Genomic DNA, 17,844 nt, shown 5'->3' with positions numbered 1-17,844 from the left:
TCTAAGATTTATTAAAGGAGGAAAACAACCTGCCCACTTCCCTAGAAGTGGGTCAATAGCATTTTTCTAAGGCAAAGTAGCAGTGGCCTCTTGTGGAAATCTTCTACACTGGTTTCAGCTTGAAAGGATTGAAAGGAAGTGCCTAGCGCCAGTCTGCCTTTGACACACCTCTAAGGGAGTGGGACTAGTGTCCTGGGACTGCCTGGCAAGTCTCTGCAGAGCTTAGGTTTGTGAGTCTTGCCATTGGCCACTCACCCCAGCAGGTAGGTAGGTACTTCTTGATTGGCCAGTGTGCTACTTAGTTGCTCTCTCTTGCCTCATGAAGTTTCCTAGGTCCCACCTACCCACCAGAGCCTCTCAGCTGGCAGATCTGTCACAATGATGAACTGGATGGAGCATGGTAAGGGTTGGTACCCAGCTGAGCAAGCACCTGCACCCACCCACTGAAAACAGAAAATAGCCTGACTCCAACACCACAATTACCAGCAACAAATAGCTTGGGGAGAGAGCATTGAGGAGGTGGCTGTGATGTGCTTTGAACTGTGGCAGGGGCAAAGAGAAGCTACAGTCAGCATGTGTGTGGAGGAGAGCCCCCTCCCCCTCATTTCATTTAACACTTTAGTGCCTACTGTATGCTAGAGATAAGTCTGAGCATCTGGACTGGGGGAGGACTGGTAGAAGGAGAAGCCATCTGAGCCAGTGAACAGACTCATAATAGGCATTCTTTTTGTTCAAACATGTATTCAACACTTCATGCCTACTGTATGCTAACAATAGTGCTAGACATGGGGACATAGGGAAGAAGAGGAATCAGAGCTGCACATGTCTCCACAGTAAAGAGAACAAACCCAGACACTAATGCTGTTAGGATTTGCTCATTTGTTTACCATTCACTGAATGCCAAACCCCTTCCTGATGAGACACATAAGAATAATTATCATAATTGTAATAGCTAACACTTAGAAAATAACTTGCTGTGAACCCAGTAATGTCTAAAGACTTTTCATAGTGTGGATTTATTTAATCCACAATGAACCCAAGAGGGTAAGTATTGTGCCCATTTTACAAAGGAAGAAGCCAGCACAGAAGGGTAGTGAGCTGGACATTTTTGAAGCACCACACATGGTGGTGCAGTGTTATTGGGAACAGAGTTTGTGACTTTATGGAGTGGGTGAAAGGGACTCCTCTGTGCGGGGGGGTTCCAGTGAGAGATTTGTAATAGCCAGAGTCTTGTTAGAACACATAAAATAAGCCAATTGATGGGTTGAAAGGAAGACAAGTCAATGATTATTTGGTCATCTTGGGAAGACTGAGCCACAGTGAGGGTTTCTGGTTGCTACTACAGGGTGTGAGAGGTATGTGCTTGCAAGAGTGGAAGTTTGGCTGTGTATATGTGAATTGTGAGGTACATGTCACTGTGTGATGTAGACTTAAGGGGCTGTGCAAGAATTAAGGATGTATTGAATGTACGTGGTGTAAGAGGTTGTAACTGCACCATAACCATGAGTTATGTGTATGTATGAGTATGTGTGTGTTGTGGGTATGATTCTGGTACAAATACACATCAGGAGTTTACCTCTGCCTTGGGTAGTGGAGACACTCCACAAGGAGAGACGTGCACATTATTCTAAAAGTCAACTTCTGAAAATCTGAGCCACCTGGGAAAAGAGAATGGCACCAGAGGCCGACAAGTACTAGGAGCCTACCAGATTCCCAGGAAGAGCCACAGTCAGGATGGCTCTGTGGAGCACAGATTCAGGCCCAGAGGAAGAAGAATAGTTGAGACCTGCAACTGCATTGGAGAGTCACCAAAGAGGTCACCACAGGCCAGGCCCAGCTTGCTTGCTTCCATTACTAAGAGAAAAAAATTATTTGCAACAGAATTACATACTTCAAAACATTGGAAAATACCCAATTTGGAATGCCGGAGGGCATCCTGGGGTGGGGGCAGAGTGGACAAGGAAGGGCTAGCTCAAGTGAAGGCCTGGGGCAGAAACTGAAGTTGGCTGGGACGGAGGAGGGTGTAAGAGGATGGTTTGGGAAATGTTTAACATAAGGACTGTGGGAACCTAGATGAAGAAGGATGGAATCAGGCCTGGAGTTGGAGTGGGAGCATGGTTCCTGGAGACTGGCCAAAGGCAGGTTTTGAGCAAGGGAAGAAAGGACATTTCTGATGAGTGCAGCACTTGCAAAAGCACAGAGATTACTTCTCCCCTATCCTTCCCTTTTTACAGATGAAGAAACCAGCTCTCAAAGGGTTTAAGTCACTTTCCCAAACATACAGAGGAGGCTGGACTTGAACCCAGCTACGTAACTCCAGACTCCATGCTATTACTATAATGTTTAAACACACCAATGGTTTAATGAATAAGGAATGAGCTAATGGGCTAGCATGTTAGTGCATATCTGGAATCTCAGGACTGGGGAGTCTGAGACCAGCTTGGGCTACATAGTATCGGGCCACACAGTACGAGCCCTTTCTCAAAACAATAAAAACCAACAAATCAATAAGTGGATGATTCATTCTAACCCCAAATCTACTGGTCCACCATCATTGCTCAAATGGTCAAGGACCTATCCCAACTATCTTCTACTACAGTCCCCCTCCACTTTGTTGTAACCACACTAAGCACTGTATGTTCCATGTTCCATCCATATAATTAAAAGAAAAACATGTACCAATCACAGTTAATGTGACTTTTTGGAAATGATTTGAGGTTCTTAGTTTCCATCATCTGCAAGGTAAAAATTACATTATCTGCCCATAGGATTGTGAGAGGGTTGTATGAATCAATGCATACAAGCAGTTAAGTGTTGGGTACTGTTAGTTATCAAGTGATTATGGATTTATGATTTTGTTGTTGGCAGGACCTTACAAGTTGACATAATGGCTTCTATGTCCTACTACTGCCTGAATTACGTTATTCCCTCATATGCAAATATTATTTGGCATCCTTCCTCTGTGGAAAGTTCTTAGGTATGGAGGAAGACAACCATGAACAGTGGTGGCACCAGGTTTTTAACTGTGTCCAGAGTAGAGGAATGAGGGCATATAGACTGAATGTGTGCATATGGAGGAGGGTGGATACACATCAGGGATAGAGCTGCACAGAATGTGTCTCCATTGCATATCCAGCTTTTCCATGATCACTTAGGGGAATGTGTTTTCTTTAGGTGTGCGTGCTTGTGTGATATTTTCTGGGTCTTTGCATGTTGTCGGTGTGCACAATGTGTATGTATATGTGTGTTCAATATGCTTCTATGTGCTACCCTGGGCTTGCGTGTCTGTATATATACTTTGTGTGTGTGTGTGTGTGTGTGTGTGTGTGTGTGTGTATTTTGTGCTATGCATGCCCCATGTCTTTCCTTACTTTTCTGTGCATGTTATTCATGCCTCCCACAAGCCAGGACAGGGATATGTACATCTCCCAAGTGTCCACCTCTGCTTGTCTTATAATGTTTATGCCACCACTATGCCCTTCTCTTTACCCAACACTGTGGACGTGGGACACTGCAGTAAGGGGGGGGTTCTACTTTTATGTACCCCCGAATGTGCCTCTACCCCACCCCAAAAATACCTTCAGTGGTGAACATCATTACTGGAAAACCGAGTATCTGGGGAGGGTACCTGTGTATGAGCACGAGTGGGCCCAATGATCAGGAAGAAGCAGTTAACCAGGGGAGGTTTCCCGACTATCGGCCCGACCCGCTGGACAGGCACCCCACCCCCACTCCTCAAATTGCGCATCCCCTATCTCATGGGGGGAGGGGAAGAGGATGCGGCGTGGCGCGTGCGCACTGCTGGCTTCAGCACCGCGGACAGAGCTTTCGCCCCCGCCGCGGGCAGGCGCCACCTCCGTCCCAGCACTGAAGGCGGGCTGACGTCACTCGCCTGCCCTCCCCAAACTCCCCTTCCCCTCCGCCTTGGTCGCTTCCGCCTCGCCTCGGGCCCAGCCGGACCGCACCACACGAGCCGCGAAATAGGGGCTCCCGGTTGCGACCATCCGCGCTGCGGCGGCGGCTGTGCCTCAGTGCCGCCTCAGTCTGCGGCAGGCAGCAGAGGAGTCGCGTCGAGCCGGAGAGCGCCGTGCTCCTGGGCCCCTCGCGCTCCGCCCCCGCCAACCCCAGACACACTGCCCCTAGGACCCCCTGCCTCTAGCCGCCACCATGAACTACTTGCGGCGCCGCCTGTCCGACAGCAATTTCATGGCCAATCTGCCTAATGGGTACATGACAGACCTGCAGCGCCCTCAACCACCTCCGCCGCCACCCTCGGCTGCCAGCCCGGGAGCCACGCCCGGCTCCGCGACCGCCACTGCCGAGAGGACCTCCACAGCCGCGCCAGTGGGCTCTCCAGCAGCCCCTAGTCCGGGATCCTCGGGAGGTGGTGGCTTCTTCTCGTCGCTGTCCAACGCGGTCAAGCAGACCACAGCAGCTGCAGCCGCCACCTTCAGCGAGCAGGTGGGCGGCGGCTCTGGGGGCGCAGGCCGCGGGGGCGCCGCCGCCAGGGTGCTGCTGGTCATCGACGAGCCGCACACCGACTGGTAAGCCGCTGTTGCGCCTCCCCGAGGGCCTGGGTCCCCAGATGTTTCCACAGTGAATGAGCAATTACTGAGCGCCACTTGTGTGCCTGGCATCTGGCCCCTCACCCAGTTTCTTTCCTTTTAATTATTTGTGCTCAGCCCATCCTCTGCCTCCCCCAAATCAGAATGGGTGCAGGGAGCAATTATCATCCCCAGTCCTCATTCCCAAAAGCTTCAGTATATACCTTAAGACTTCAAAGCCAAATGTGTCCTGTATCCCCTGCCCAATTCTTGCCTGGAAGACCTTTACCCTAATGAGTCTCATAAGCATTTATCTAGTACCTACAGTATGCCTCACTGAAGAAACCTTCACTTAAGGTCTTTGGCTTTAATGAATTTCGTGAGCATGATTTGAGAGCCCAATTCATGTCCTGCTCTCCTCAGCTCTTGCCCTAAGGCCTTCTAACGACTGTTGTGACCATGTATCCAGTTGGTGCTATGTATCCCACTCCAGCCCCCTCCTCAAAGCTTTCAAACTCACCTGTAAACATTGATTGGGTGCCTGTTGTGTATTCCACCTGCTTCTCACCACAAGGGTTGCCTCTAATGGATCCTATGAGCCTTGACTGAATGTCTTCTGTGTATTCCAAGTCCAGGTATTCTTTCTAAAGGAACCTATTTTCTTCAAAGAATCTAAAAAGCGTTAAATGTTTGACATGTCCCAGTCCTAAGCCCCCTTTAAATGAATCGTTTTCTGATGGTGAATTCTGTATGCGTGTTTGAGTCTTCTGTGTGACTCACTGTGTCTCCTCAATGACCTTTTTCTATAATGAATCTAGAAGGCATTTATCGAATGCTTCCAGTATCTCCCATTCCCAAACTACTTCTTCAAAGGCCTTTCCCTTGGTGGATCCATCCAGTATTGGTCAGTTCTCTGCAGTATGAGCCTTATCTTCTGAGTGCCTGCTGTATACCCCACTCCCAAACCTTTATCCAATATAGTTTCTCCTTCAATGGCTTCCTTCAGCATGTACTAAGCACCTAAGGTCATTTCTTTGAATGGAGTCAGTGAACACTGATTCCCTGTCCACCATGTGCTCCATCCTGATCACCTTTCTCCAAAGACCCTTTCCTCCAGTGGCTGGAGCACTTATGGAGAGTTTCTCTATGATTACATCTGCTTCCCAGAGACCTTTTCCTGTAGTGGATGCAGCCAGCACCTATGCAGTGCCTGTTACGTGTTAGGGGTACATTCCCCTTTGTTACCACTAGTATAACCTGCCCCAACCATGAAGCCTATCCTCCAAGATTTCTTTCCTTAAATCTGCAGCCCAGTACGTACGAGTTACCCCTTTCCCATTCCCTTTAGTGCCCCTAAGATTCCTCTCCAAACCTGTCCATACACCAAAGGACTGTTAGTCTATTTAAGCCAGTCAACAGCACCAACTGTATGAGTCATCTTCAGTGTCCTCATTCCAAGTCTCTGGAAGTTCTTGCTGCCACCTTAAGGGTTCACTTTCCAGGGATCTACTTCAATCCAAATTTACTGGGTACCAGCTGTTGACTAGTTTATCACCCCTCCCTCTAAATCCCTTACTGCGCATTTGGGCTCTTTTATTCATTCTACAGATGTTTATTGCATACATTCTATGTGTTCGAATGTGAGAGGTATTTAAGCACTTCTGTATACTAGGAAGAACCGTCCCTCAGCTCTTTCTCCTAATCTTAACCATCAAATGGATTCCCTACAGTTTTTCCTCTGTTTATCCCTACAAGCATTTGATTTGCACATGTATACTTTGAAGAACACATTCCCACCCTTTGTTGTCCAAATTCCCTCTTTATTCTGACTAGATCCTGATACCCCCTGCCTTTGCAGCCATCTCCCCAGCTGTTCTTCCCCTCCCGCATCAATCCAGAAACCGCTTATTAATCTCTCCCTATATTCTGTTCTGATAAACCACATTCTCATCAATGTAACAGACTATTCCACTTTTTTCTCCAACAACCCTTAAAGTATATATTGAGCACATTCCATAATTACTTAGACCACTCCCCAAAGCACTGTCTTTCTGGCTTAATTTGCTCCATTGAAGTTGGCAAACATAAATGAGGCCCTCACTATATATTGGTAGTCCCTCATGTAGACTTTTGTTCTCTACGCCAACCCTCTAGACAGATTATTTGTTGCCTTGTTTCCCCTCTAGTTTCTTTATGAATACTGATGAATCCATTTCCACTTTCATAATTGCAGTTCCAGTGCTTTCCATTTTTTCTTCAAATCTCAGCAAGCATTTACTGAGTACTTCCTGAATTCAGCAAAAGACCATTCCCTTCCCTTCAGCATCACATAAGCCCCCCAACAGCTCCTCCAGTCTTTTTCTTCCAGGCAATTTGGCAAATATTCATTTAGTGCCTGAAACATGTGTGGTGACCTGGACAGAAGGACAAGACCTAAGTACACTAGCCTCAGCCCCGCATAACCCAACCGCAGACTTTCAGAATCATTGAAGCTTTGGAGATTTCAGGCTGTAATAAAGGAGGAGTTTTGCATTTTTGTAATAAAAGCATACCTATGCACAGTCTGATGCCATCTGCCCTAGCTTCACTACTCTCCTTTCTTCCTGTACTATTGTGCTTTAAAGTTAGATCCTCTAAGTTGAAAATTAGAATTTAAAAATTTTTTAAAATTTGTTGTTGTTGATGTTTTGAGGTGGGATCTCGATGTGTAGCTCAGGCTGGTTTTGGACTCATGATCCTCCTGCTTCCACCTCCTGAGTGCTAGTTCTAAAGGCACATGCCACTATATTCTGTTCCATCTCTCCTTTTTTAGAGATAATTTAGTCCAGTGTTTGTTTTTTCAGTCTGTGGATTAGGATAAATGAAAATAGAAAGCAAGAGATTATGTTATGCATACTAAGCAGAGTTATTTAATAAAACTTTTATTCCAATAATATATGTGATGCATACTATATATTACATATGACATATACTATATATTTCAATTGTTATATGATGATGTTATACTGTATAATCCGTCTACAAGTGTATGATTTTCTCCACAAAATGAAATAAAACGGAATAGGAAATACAAAACTGGATTGCGTATAGTGAAAGTATTTACTGAAACTTTTTATTTTTTGAGAGAGGGTCTTCCTATGTAACCCAGGCTGGCCTCAAACTCATGATCCTCCCTGCCTTCGTCTCCCAAGTGCTGAATTACCAACATGTGCCACTATGCCCAGTTGAAACTTTAATTCCAGTTATATATATATACTTATGTACATTTTACTAGGGACACATATGATATATATTTTATGTGCTATATATTACATAAGGCATTTCTTGTATCCTATTTGTCCTAAAATGTGTCATATATTATATATAGCATGAGTTATTTTGTAAATATATATAATGGGTTATATAAACTGTATTTTTTATTGTGGCTTCTTTCCTTAGATAGACTTCCTTGGAGGCAAAACCTTCACCTTCAGTTAGCACCTCTGTTGGTCTCAGTGGCTTACTTGGTGGGTGATCCATTTCCTCATCTTTGAGGGATCCCTGAACCTGTGTTCCCACACCTGGCTCAGACCCTGGCTGCTTCCTTGTCTATTTAATCATGAAAGCTGAACAAGGTGTTCCAGCAAATGCCCAAGTGGATGGCCTGAGAGCAGAGCCAAACATTATATCAATGTAAGAGCCAATGTGTACCAGTGGCCCTACCTCCTGCTAGCAATCTATGTCACATTCTTCTGCCAGTGACTCCTTTTTTAAGAGAAACCTGAAGTGCCCAGGTGGAGAGCATAGCTTAGAATCTAATGGGATTCTTGCTGTGTCCCCTGGTAGCATTGTCCCCCCACCCCTTGGAGAACCAGGACCTCTAACCTTGCAGAGCCCTGAGGCAACAGGAAGCACAGATTCCAAAAAATGGATCACTGGGATTGATGGTAATCTGGGCCACTCCCTCTCTGACCTCTGACTTCCTAGACACATGTATTCTACCTATTAGGAGAACAGCACATACAATGGTCATTAACTGAGGGTCTACAGTGTCTTTAGGAAGATAATACCTATTATTGTATGGTGTCATCTCCAAAATAAGTCTCCATTTGGGCAAGCAGCTTCTGGGTGGTATGGTATGGAACCTCCTGGTTAATTCTCTAGTCATAGGCCACTTTAGCACCTCTTTACTTTGCCTTCTTTTACTTTGCTATGACATGCGTCCTTTGGTTTGATGCAATGTTATATGGGATCCCATGATGCCAAGGATTAAGTATTGTTAAACCCTCGACCGGTGATGCTGGCTAGTCTTGCATTCAGAAAAGGTAAACTACACATGGACTATTCCAGTAAAAATAGATTGCTATTCTTTCCAGAGTAGGAGAGGCCCAATGTAGTCAACTTGCTCCAAGTGACTGTTTGGTCTTGAAGGATGGTGTCATACCAAGGATTCAATGTTGGTCTCTCTTGCTGGAAAACCAGAAGGTTCATGCCACACAGAGCTTCTATCTCTGCTGCTATTGCCACTTCATTCGTGTGCCCATCTGCTAGCACTAGGGTGTCTGGTTAGAGGCTGGCTGACATCATCTGGCTGACTCATCCTGTCTACCTGGTTGCCTAGTACCACTTCCATGGTGGATAAAGCCTGGTGGGTGTTAGCACACAATCCAAAGATGTTCACTCCCCCCTTTTTGCCCACTCCCATATGTTCATCCATATTTCTGTATCCCAGACCTCCTTAGCATGATCTTCCAATCACTTTCCTTCCTGGACCCTAAACAATCAGCCAAGGCATTCAATACTGTTCATAAACGTTGGATTTTATTGCTTGGTGGGTGTGGCTTGGCTCAGTTCAAAATGAGCTGTCTTGGATGCAGAGTCACTTGATGCCCCAAAGTTAAGCATTCTGACTCTCTCAGGGTGCAATATTGCAGTGGAATCTGTTTCTCAAAAACCATATAATTCAGCCAAGCATGGTGGCATATGCCTTCAGTCATAGCTTAAGAGGCTAACGCAGGAAGATCATTAGTTCAATGCTAGCTTGGGCTACATTGTAAGTTCCAAAATAGCTAGGGCTACATAGTGGGACCCTGTCTCAAAAACAACCACCACAAAAAAACATCTGACCCTCTACTGGAGATGGCATGACCTAGGTCCAGAACCTCATACTTGGACTTCTCAGAGGCTACACACTGCATATTTCTCCACTACTATCCCTCTGGTATCAAAGGACCTGCCAAGTCAAATGGCCTAAGTGGCAATACTGTTTGCACCACACCCTGAATCTGCTGCAGAGCTCTCTTATCCCCACTCAGAGCTGACAGCATTAGATATCACCTGAAACATGGGTCAGAGCAATAGTTCCAGGTACAGAATATGATGCTTCCAGAAATTGAAAGAGGCCTACCTGCTGTTGTGCTTCTCTCTTCACACTTGAAATCATGAGATACAAAGCTTTATTCTATGGAGGTGCTGTCCTGGCATGCTTTCCAACCACTGGATTACTATCATCATAGTTCTCTGGGTCTTTGTGTGGTTTCTCTCTCGCCCTCTCAAACTCATATATCTTTTGATTTTTGGAGAAAGGATCTTACCATGTAGCCTAGGATATCTTGGAACTTACTAGGTAACCTAGGATAGCTTCAAACTCACAATCCTCCTACCTCAACCTCCCGAGTTGGCTGGGGTTATAGGAATATGCCACCATTCCTGCCTCAGATCACATGTGATTATATCAAAGCAATATGTTCACCATCCCTTGCATAATCAGTATGATGTAATTGATATAATGGTCCAGTGTGATATTCTGCGGGATGTCCAGATGGTCCAGATTCCTTTGGACTATACTATGATGTAGGTTGAGGAAGACTGTCGACAAATATTATCAGTGCCAGGGAAATGTGAACTCTTTCTGGTCTTCTTTTTTAATCAGAATTGGAAAAGAATGCATTTGCCAAATTGGTGGCCCCTGTCATACCCGATGCCTTATTAATCTACTATAGTAATGATAGCATGTCCAGTATGACACCTACAATCCAGGTACTATTTGAAGGCACTTGCAGCAGTCTATCAGCATTCTCTGGTTCTGTCCAGCCTCTCAGAGACACAACTGGTGAATTCAATGGAGAAGAGAGGAGACCAGCACTTTTCCATCATCTCTAGATCTTTCTGAGTGACCCTAATTTCTACCATCACCCCAGGAATGTATGTGACATATTGCTTTGGATTTACTGTTTTTTTTTCCAGTGCTGGGATTGAAACCCAGGAACTCATGCATATTAGGCAAGTGCTCTACTTCTGAGTCATACCTCCATCTCTGATCTACTGTTTCAGTAGGAGCATGGAGGTACATGCTATCACAGAGGCTTCCCTACTGCAATAACTCATATCCCACAAGGGCAGGTCATGGAAATGAACACTGGGGGCATCTCGGGTCCAAGGGACCCACTGTGAGCAAAACCTAGTTACTGGTCTGATTTCCAGAATAGTAATTGGAGGTAGATCCTGAGCCTGGCAGGCATTGAACTTTAAGGCACCTGCTTTACTCGAGACCCTCTGCCTTATCTTCAGAGGGAAGGTTTCTATTCTAGTAAGAGCAAGTGAACTAGTGTAAACAGAATAGGTTAAAGTGAGTCTTTATGTGCAGGATTTTCTTTTTGTCTTTTTGAGCCAGGGTCTCCCTGAAGCTCCAGCTGGCCTGGAACTCACAATGTAAACCAGGCTGGCCTCGAACTCACAGAGATCCACCTGCCTCTGCCTCCCAAGTGCTAGGACTAAAGGCGTGTGCCACCACGCCCATCAAGTGCAGGATTTTTAACTGCATCTGTTCACATATCCCTGCCTCAAACCTTAAGATCCCACCTCTGTCCTTTTAAGTCTCTGGGCATGGTGTAGAAGAGCTAAGCCCAAAAATCCACCCTTCTCTGAAGTTCCATCAAATAAATCCTGAGCCTGATCCTCTCTTCAGTCCACCCTTTGGCTGCAGGTTCCTTTGAACGTGTCCAGGGAAGTTCTCTGACTTTCACATTTTGCCTTGAATTGGTGATTGTTCACCATCAGCATGTCAGATCTTTCTGCAGTTAATCAGTGGCATTTAGCAAACAGTCACCCCCATCTGGTTACCATTTCCCTCACATCTGTCAAGTGTCAAGGATATTACACCAGCTGGTTTACTTTCCACCACCAGATTCCTATTGCAGTCCACCATCAGGAAAAATCACTGCTGCTCCCAAACCCTAGGGGCCTGCTGTGTCACGCTCCATCATGGGAAAAAGACTTCACATTACATCTTTTGCCACTACGACACCTCCAATGTTATAGGGCTTGCCAGATCATAGACTTACACCTTCCACCACTAAGGGTGTTCACTTTCAGCTGACTGCTGGGTGACCCAGCTCCAGAATCACATTAGAGTTTTCTTCTGAGTTTGATTTCTCTGTCCCACTGTTGTAAGTAGGTTTCCTGAAACAGACTCAGAGGCAGAGATCTATACACAGGAGGCTTACTGGATATGCCTTTGGGGTTAACACTTCAGAGGGAGAGTCTGGGCTACCATGAGGTTAGAGGCCTCAGCTGTTCCCAGAAGGAGCACTTCACAGTCAGCCCAGAATGAGACAAGGAGATTGGCCATCATACTCTCTCAGAGACCACAAACAGATCAGGAGCTGCCCTCAAGAAATTAGGTGTCACCTTGGCCAAGACAATTCCCTGTAACAGAAGACATTTCCTAGTGGAGACAAAGCCATGAGCTTTCCGAAGGACCAAGACCCAGTAGCCCTGAAGAACAACCTAAGCAGAACACCAAAGTAGCCAGTACAGTTCCTGTCAAAAAACAAAACTCAAACCTTGAAAAACAATGATGTATGCTCATCATCAACATTCACCATCAGTTACAGATGGAACACTGGCAAATCTGAGAGAAGTTCTCTTCGGATGCTTGTGAGGGAACAGTGTCAGTTTTGGCAAGTGTGTGACAGAGAGACAGAGACAAAGAGACACAGAGACACAGACACACACACACACACACACACACACAGATAAAGACTGAGAAAGAGAGAGATAAAGGATACTGAAACAAAAGAAAAGGAAGTATCTGTGCTTGGGTCCTCTTGTTCATATCAGTGAAGCCACCAGGATTCATTTTTGTAGTGTGTATGTGTTAGAGACCCTGACTGTGTACATGTCAGTGACTAGTGTCTCTAGGAGCATCTCCTCCTCTCATCGTCTTTCCATGAAAACCCTGACTGGAGCTTCTTTGAAGAAGCCTGTATGGTAGGAATCCTGGGCCTGGGGAGAAGGCCGCTGGAAGCTGAGCTTAGCTGGGGTGGAGCTGGAGACAATGACACAGCAATTTGTGATGTGCCTACTGTTGCTGCTCCTCCTCCCCTTCCTGTGGCTTTCTCTCATCCTCAGCTGCATTCCTCCCTCCCCCATCATTGCTGGCTACAGCTTCTTTACAAATACCCTCAGCCTGCACTCCTTAATCAGCTGCTTCTGTTCAGATGCAACTGCCACCCATGGCTGTTGTGTCCTTCACAGCAGATGACACCAATGATCAAGGTGCTTCTCCCTAGGAAAGGAGTCATCAGAGAGATGCTTTGGGCCACACATGCAGATACAAGCATGGAGCCCTACACAGGCACTGAAAAGCACCAAACCACAGGCACATGTCATATTATTTATATTCTCTGAGGTTCTTGGCCATTTCCAGACCTCCACACAGTTCAAAATCTGTCATAAGTGATATAACACCATTAATTTTCCAAAGATTTACTGGAACATTTGCAATAGTAATGTAATGAGAGACCATATTTTGGGAAATGCCGGCTCTCGATGGTTTAAGAATACACCTCAGAGTTCACAATGACTCTTACACACCTCTACAGGGATTACAAGAGACTTTATTGTTCACAAAACATTGCCCATTTTTTTGGCAATCATTTCAACAACTTTAAAACATTATGTGGTTTCTGTACCAGCACTGAAGGGGGAAAGGGTCCAAGGGACCAGCCTGGATGTACTCATAGTGTCTGGGATGTGAGCACTGATGTGTGTTCCCTTCTGTATTCCTTTCCAGGGCAAAATACTTCAAAGGGAAGAAGATCCACGGAGAAATTGATATTAAAGTAGAACAAGTAAGTTGGGCAGGTGGACTTGGGGCTCCACCATCTGGACTGCAGACTGATTGGTAACTTTTATACGATGTGAGCAAATCACTGATTATCTGACTTTTCTAGGCTGAATTCTCTGATCTCAACCTTGTGGCTCATGCCAATGGTGGATTCTCTGTGGACATGGAAGTTCTTCGGAATGGGGTCAAAGTTGTGCGGTATGAATAGGGTACAACACTGGTGTGATGGGAGAGACACAAAGGACTCCATGAGAACTGGGGGAGAGTCACCAACTCCCCCCTGAGAAAAAATTGGACACAGAATATGGGGGGAGACCTTTTCTGAAAAGCCAAAGATTCCAGCAAGCCACAAGGCAAACTTTTCAATTATTCAACAATTAGTTGTTAAGCATCTACTTCATGCTAGGTGCTGCCCTCAACACTTGACACCCAAAAGACATTTATTTAGTACCTATTGTGTGCTAAGAGCTTGTTCTACATGTTGAGTGACCTAGTAGTGAGTAAAGCAGACCTTCCTCAAAAGACAAAAAGGCTTTACCCTTGACATGTTCTGCAAATAAATAAATAAGAAAATATAAAATTGCATCAACAACAAAAATTAAAACCAGAGTGGTAAAGCAGATGTAGATCTTATTGAATGATGGTGGGGTTTGCAGTTTGGATAGGTTTGCCCAGTAGCACGAGGCACTGTTGAGGACGACCTGAAGAGGGTGAAGAAGAGATCTATGCAGGTATATATAGGGGGAATGTTGCAGGCAGAGGGAACAGCTCACAGATGCCTTGAGGCTGGGATCTATTCTGGGCAGCAGACTTGGAGGACAACTGGTTGTCTGAGAGACTATGCCCAAGGAGATGCCAGAGCTCAGTGGGCAGAGCTGTGAGCTGACCTTCAACAGCTAGGAAAGTCTGAAAGGGAATCAGTCACCAGATGGGGAAAGGGTAGGAACAGTGCTCCAGGCAGAAGGACCAGCTTGTGCATTGTGTAGAGGGAAGAAAACACTTTACAATTTCCAGGAGCTATGAAGATTTAGAAATTCAATCTTTATTTAAAAGAGTGATATGGAAAACTTCTTGATTGGGTGGGAGCTCAACACTCCTACCTGTGCCCCCAACCCAGGTCTCTGAAGCCAGACTTTGTGCTGATCCGCCAGCATGCCTTCAGCATGGCACGCAATGGAGACTACCGCAGTTTGGTTATTGGACTGCAGTATGCTGGAATCCCCAGTGTTAACTCTTTGCATTCTGTCTACAACTTCTGTGACAAGCCCTGGGTGGTAAGTGACAGGAAGAGTACTACTGGAGATGGAATTACTTCTTTGTACATGTGGGAGCCTGCAGCCACACTGTCTTTCGGGAAGTGAGGATGTTTAGAGATTATTGTAACAAATGCCTGAGATAATCAACTTATAAAGAGAAATAGTTTATTTATTTGTTTTGTTTTGGTTTTTTTGAGACAGGGTCTCCCTGCAGCCCCAGCTGACCTGGAACTTACTATGTATACCAGGTAGACCTCGAACTCACAGAGCTCCTCCTGCCTCTGCCTCCCAAGTGCTGGGATTAAAGGCGTGTGCCACCACGCCTGACGAGAAATGATTTATTTCACTCACAGTTTTTGAGGTTTCAGTCCATGACATATATGCCCTGATGCTTTGGGTCTGTAGAGAGGAAGAGCATCATGTTGGAAGTGCATCATGGATGCACTCCCCTTTGTGGGCCACTTCCCTTTGTGGCCTGGAATTTTAAAAAAAGAAAAAAAAAAGAAAGAAAAAAAAGGAAGAAACTAGGGTCACATCATCCCCTTTGAGAATACACCCTTGATGACCTAAATCATCTCAGTAGGCCTCCCCTCTTCAGTTTTCACCACCTCCCAATAGTTTCATTCTGGGGAACAAACGTTTGACACATGGGCCTTTAGAGGACATTCCAGATCCAAGCTGTAGCACTTGGGGTCCCAGTTTGGAGAGTCCCCTGAGGTACAGAACTCACTGATCTTTATCTCCTGGTTCTCATAGTTTGCCCAGATGGTTCGACTGCATAAGAAACTCGGGACAGAGGAATTCCCTCTGATTGATCAGACCTTCTACCCCAATCACAAAGAGATGGTAAGCTTGGGGGACTAAAGTGGGGAAAAGTCAGAACTACTGGAGTAATATCAATGCCTGTATTATGGGTGGCATGATATCTGAGTGTTGAGTGCAAACATGTGTAAGTATGAAGTTGCTTTGTGATAGTATACTATACAGGTGAGTAGGCTTTGTCCAAAATGCTTGGAATTTTAACTGCTTCAGATTTCAGATATGTTCTGGATTTTGAAATATTTACATATGCACAATAACGTATTTTGAGCATGGGACCCAATTCTAAACACAAAATTAATTTGTTTCCTGTATGTCTTATTCACACAGCCCAAAGTTACTCTTATACAATACTTTTAGGAAGGCTGTGTTTTAACTGCTATCTGTTACTTGAGGTCACAAATGGAATATGACACTTGTGGAGCATATGTTGGAGTTCAAAAGGTTTCAGAATTTGGAGTACTTCAGATTTTATATTTTTGGATGAGGGATATTCAACCTGTATCACCGATTTCCTAATCATTACAAGGGTGAATTAAGTTACTGATCCCAATATTTACCAAATCCTATTGCTTCTGTTGTATATTCTTGTCAGTATTAGAAATATATTTATAAGGCCGGGCGTGGTGGCACATGCCTTTAATCCCAGCACTTGGGAGGCAGAGGCAGGCAGATTTCTGTGAGTTTGAGGCCAGCCTGGTCTACATAGCAAGTTCCAGGCCAGCTGGGGCTACAGGGAGACCCTGTCTCAAAAAAGACCAAAAAATGTATTTATAATGTAAATGAAAATAATTATAACAAATCAGATTACATTCCATAAAGAAATCAAATAATAGTTTCTAACAATATGAAATATTCCTCCTGATAGAAATTTTACCCATATTTCAAACTCAAATTGCCAATAAAAATATTCAGTAACAGTGTTATAAATTACTTACAAACTAAAATTGAATCATTGGTTATTATCATAAAATATCACTAATACTACAGTGACCATGAATATTAAAAATTATTATAATTGCGGGGCTGGAGAGATGGCTCAGTGGTTAAGAACATTGGCTGCTTTTGAAGAAGACCCCGGTTCGAATCCCAGCACCCACACGGCAGCTAACAACTGTCTGTAACTCCAGTTCCAGGGGATCCGACAGCCCCTTATGTCTTCTGCAGGCGTTGCACCACATGGGTGCACTTACCTACATGCAGGGAATACACTCATACACATAAAATAAAAATAATAAATAAAATATATTTTTTTAATTTCCACAGGAAGATCTTCTGAGAAACATTTGTAATTGAGACTTGTGATGTGGCTCCAAGGGTGTTCTGGTTTCTCTTGCTGTGATAAAGTACTGACCAAAAATAACTTGGGGAGCAAAAGGGTTTCTTTGGCTTACACATTTATGTCATAATCCATCACTGAAAGAAGTCAGCACAAGAATTCAAGCAGAAACCCAGAGGCAAGAACTAAACAGAGACCATGAAGGAACACTGCTTACTGGCTGGTCTCCTCTGGCTTTCTCAGCCATCTTTTTTATAAGGCCAGGCCCAGCTGCCTAAGGAAGGCACCACACACAGTGTGCTGGGCCCTTCTACATTAATTTGCAATTAAGCAAATGCCTCACAGACATGGCCAAAGCCAATCCAATGGAGGAAATTTCTCAACTGAGGTTCCCTCTTCCTAGGTGTTTCTAGATTGTGTCAAGTTGACAAAAACAAACATAATCAGCAAATTCATCAGGCAGGAAGTCAGCTTGTGTCCTGTATCATCTAACTTGTGTTTGTTTGTCTTTAATATGAAGATGTGTGACCCAAACTGGAATAAATCATTATGTTAAGCTTTGCCATACTGCCATTTAGGTTGTCCAATGGAAACAGAGCTTCAGCCAGTTGATTTGACCTGTTTTCAGAATGGCTGTAGTTATGTAGGTCCATCAGGGCAAAATATACCTTTAATTAACTGTTTCTTACAGAAAGACTCATTGTTTTTGCTAATAACAATGAGATGTTGACGCATGCATCTCTCATCTGTATCTGATTATTACTAGTCATAATCCGTTACACTCAGATCCTTGGCACCTGTGTATGTCTATAAAGTCATCAGGTAGATTTCAATGGT

At 44.7% G+C, this 17,844-nt stretch overlaps 1 protein-coding gene across 2 annotated transcripts in view; it reads left to right on the top strand.

The window, feature by feature from the left end:
• Positions 1–3,925: 3,925 nt before the first annotated feature.
• The window catches only part of Syn1 (synapsin I), a 49,532-nt gene continuing 35,613 nt past the window's right edge, over positions 3,926–17,844 (top strand). The window contains exons 1-5 of one of the 2 annotated variants that reach the window (XM_008842514.2): positions 3,926–4,544; positions 13,600–13,657; positions 13,760–13,851; positions 14,771–14,927; positions 15,666–15,755. In XM_008842514.2, the coding sequence (XP_008840736.1) occupies positions 4,168–4,544; positions 13,600–13,657; positions 13,760–13,851; positions 14,771–14,927; positions 15,666–15,755 (774 nt within the window). In that variant the 5' untranslated portion in view covers positions 3,926–4,167. The remainder of the gene's footprint in view (positions 4,545–13,599; positions 13,658–13,759; positions 13,852–14,770; positions 14,928–15,665; positions 15,756–17,844) is intronic. The other variant, XM_008842513.3, reaches the window with a different exon arrangement.

Source organism: Nannospalax galili, unplaced genomic scaffold (genome assembly GCF_000622305.1).
Source record: "Nannospalax galili isolate Female #2095 unplaced genomic scaffold, S.galili_v1.0 scaffold741, whole genome shotgun sequence".
Taxonomy (NCBI): domain Eukaryota; kingdom Metazoa; phylum Chordata; class Mammalia; order Rodentia; family Spalacidae; genus Nannospalax; species Nannospalax galili.
The sequence above is the reverse complement of the archived record's forward strand: the minus strand, read 5'-3'. Positions and strand labels throughout refer to the sequence as shown.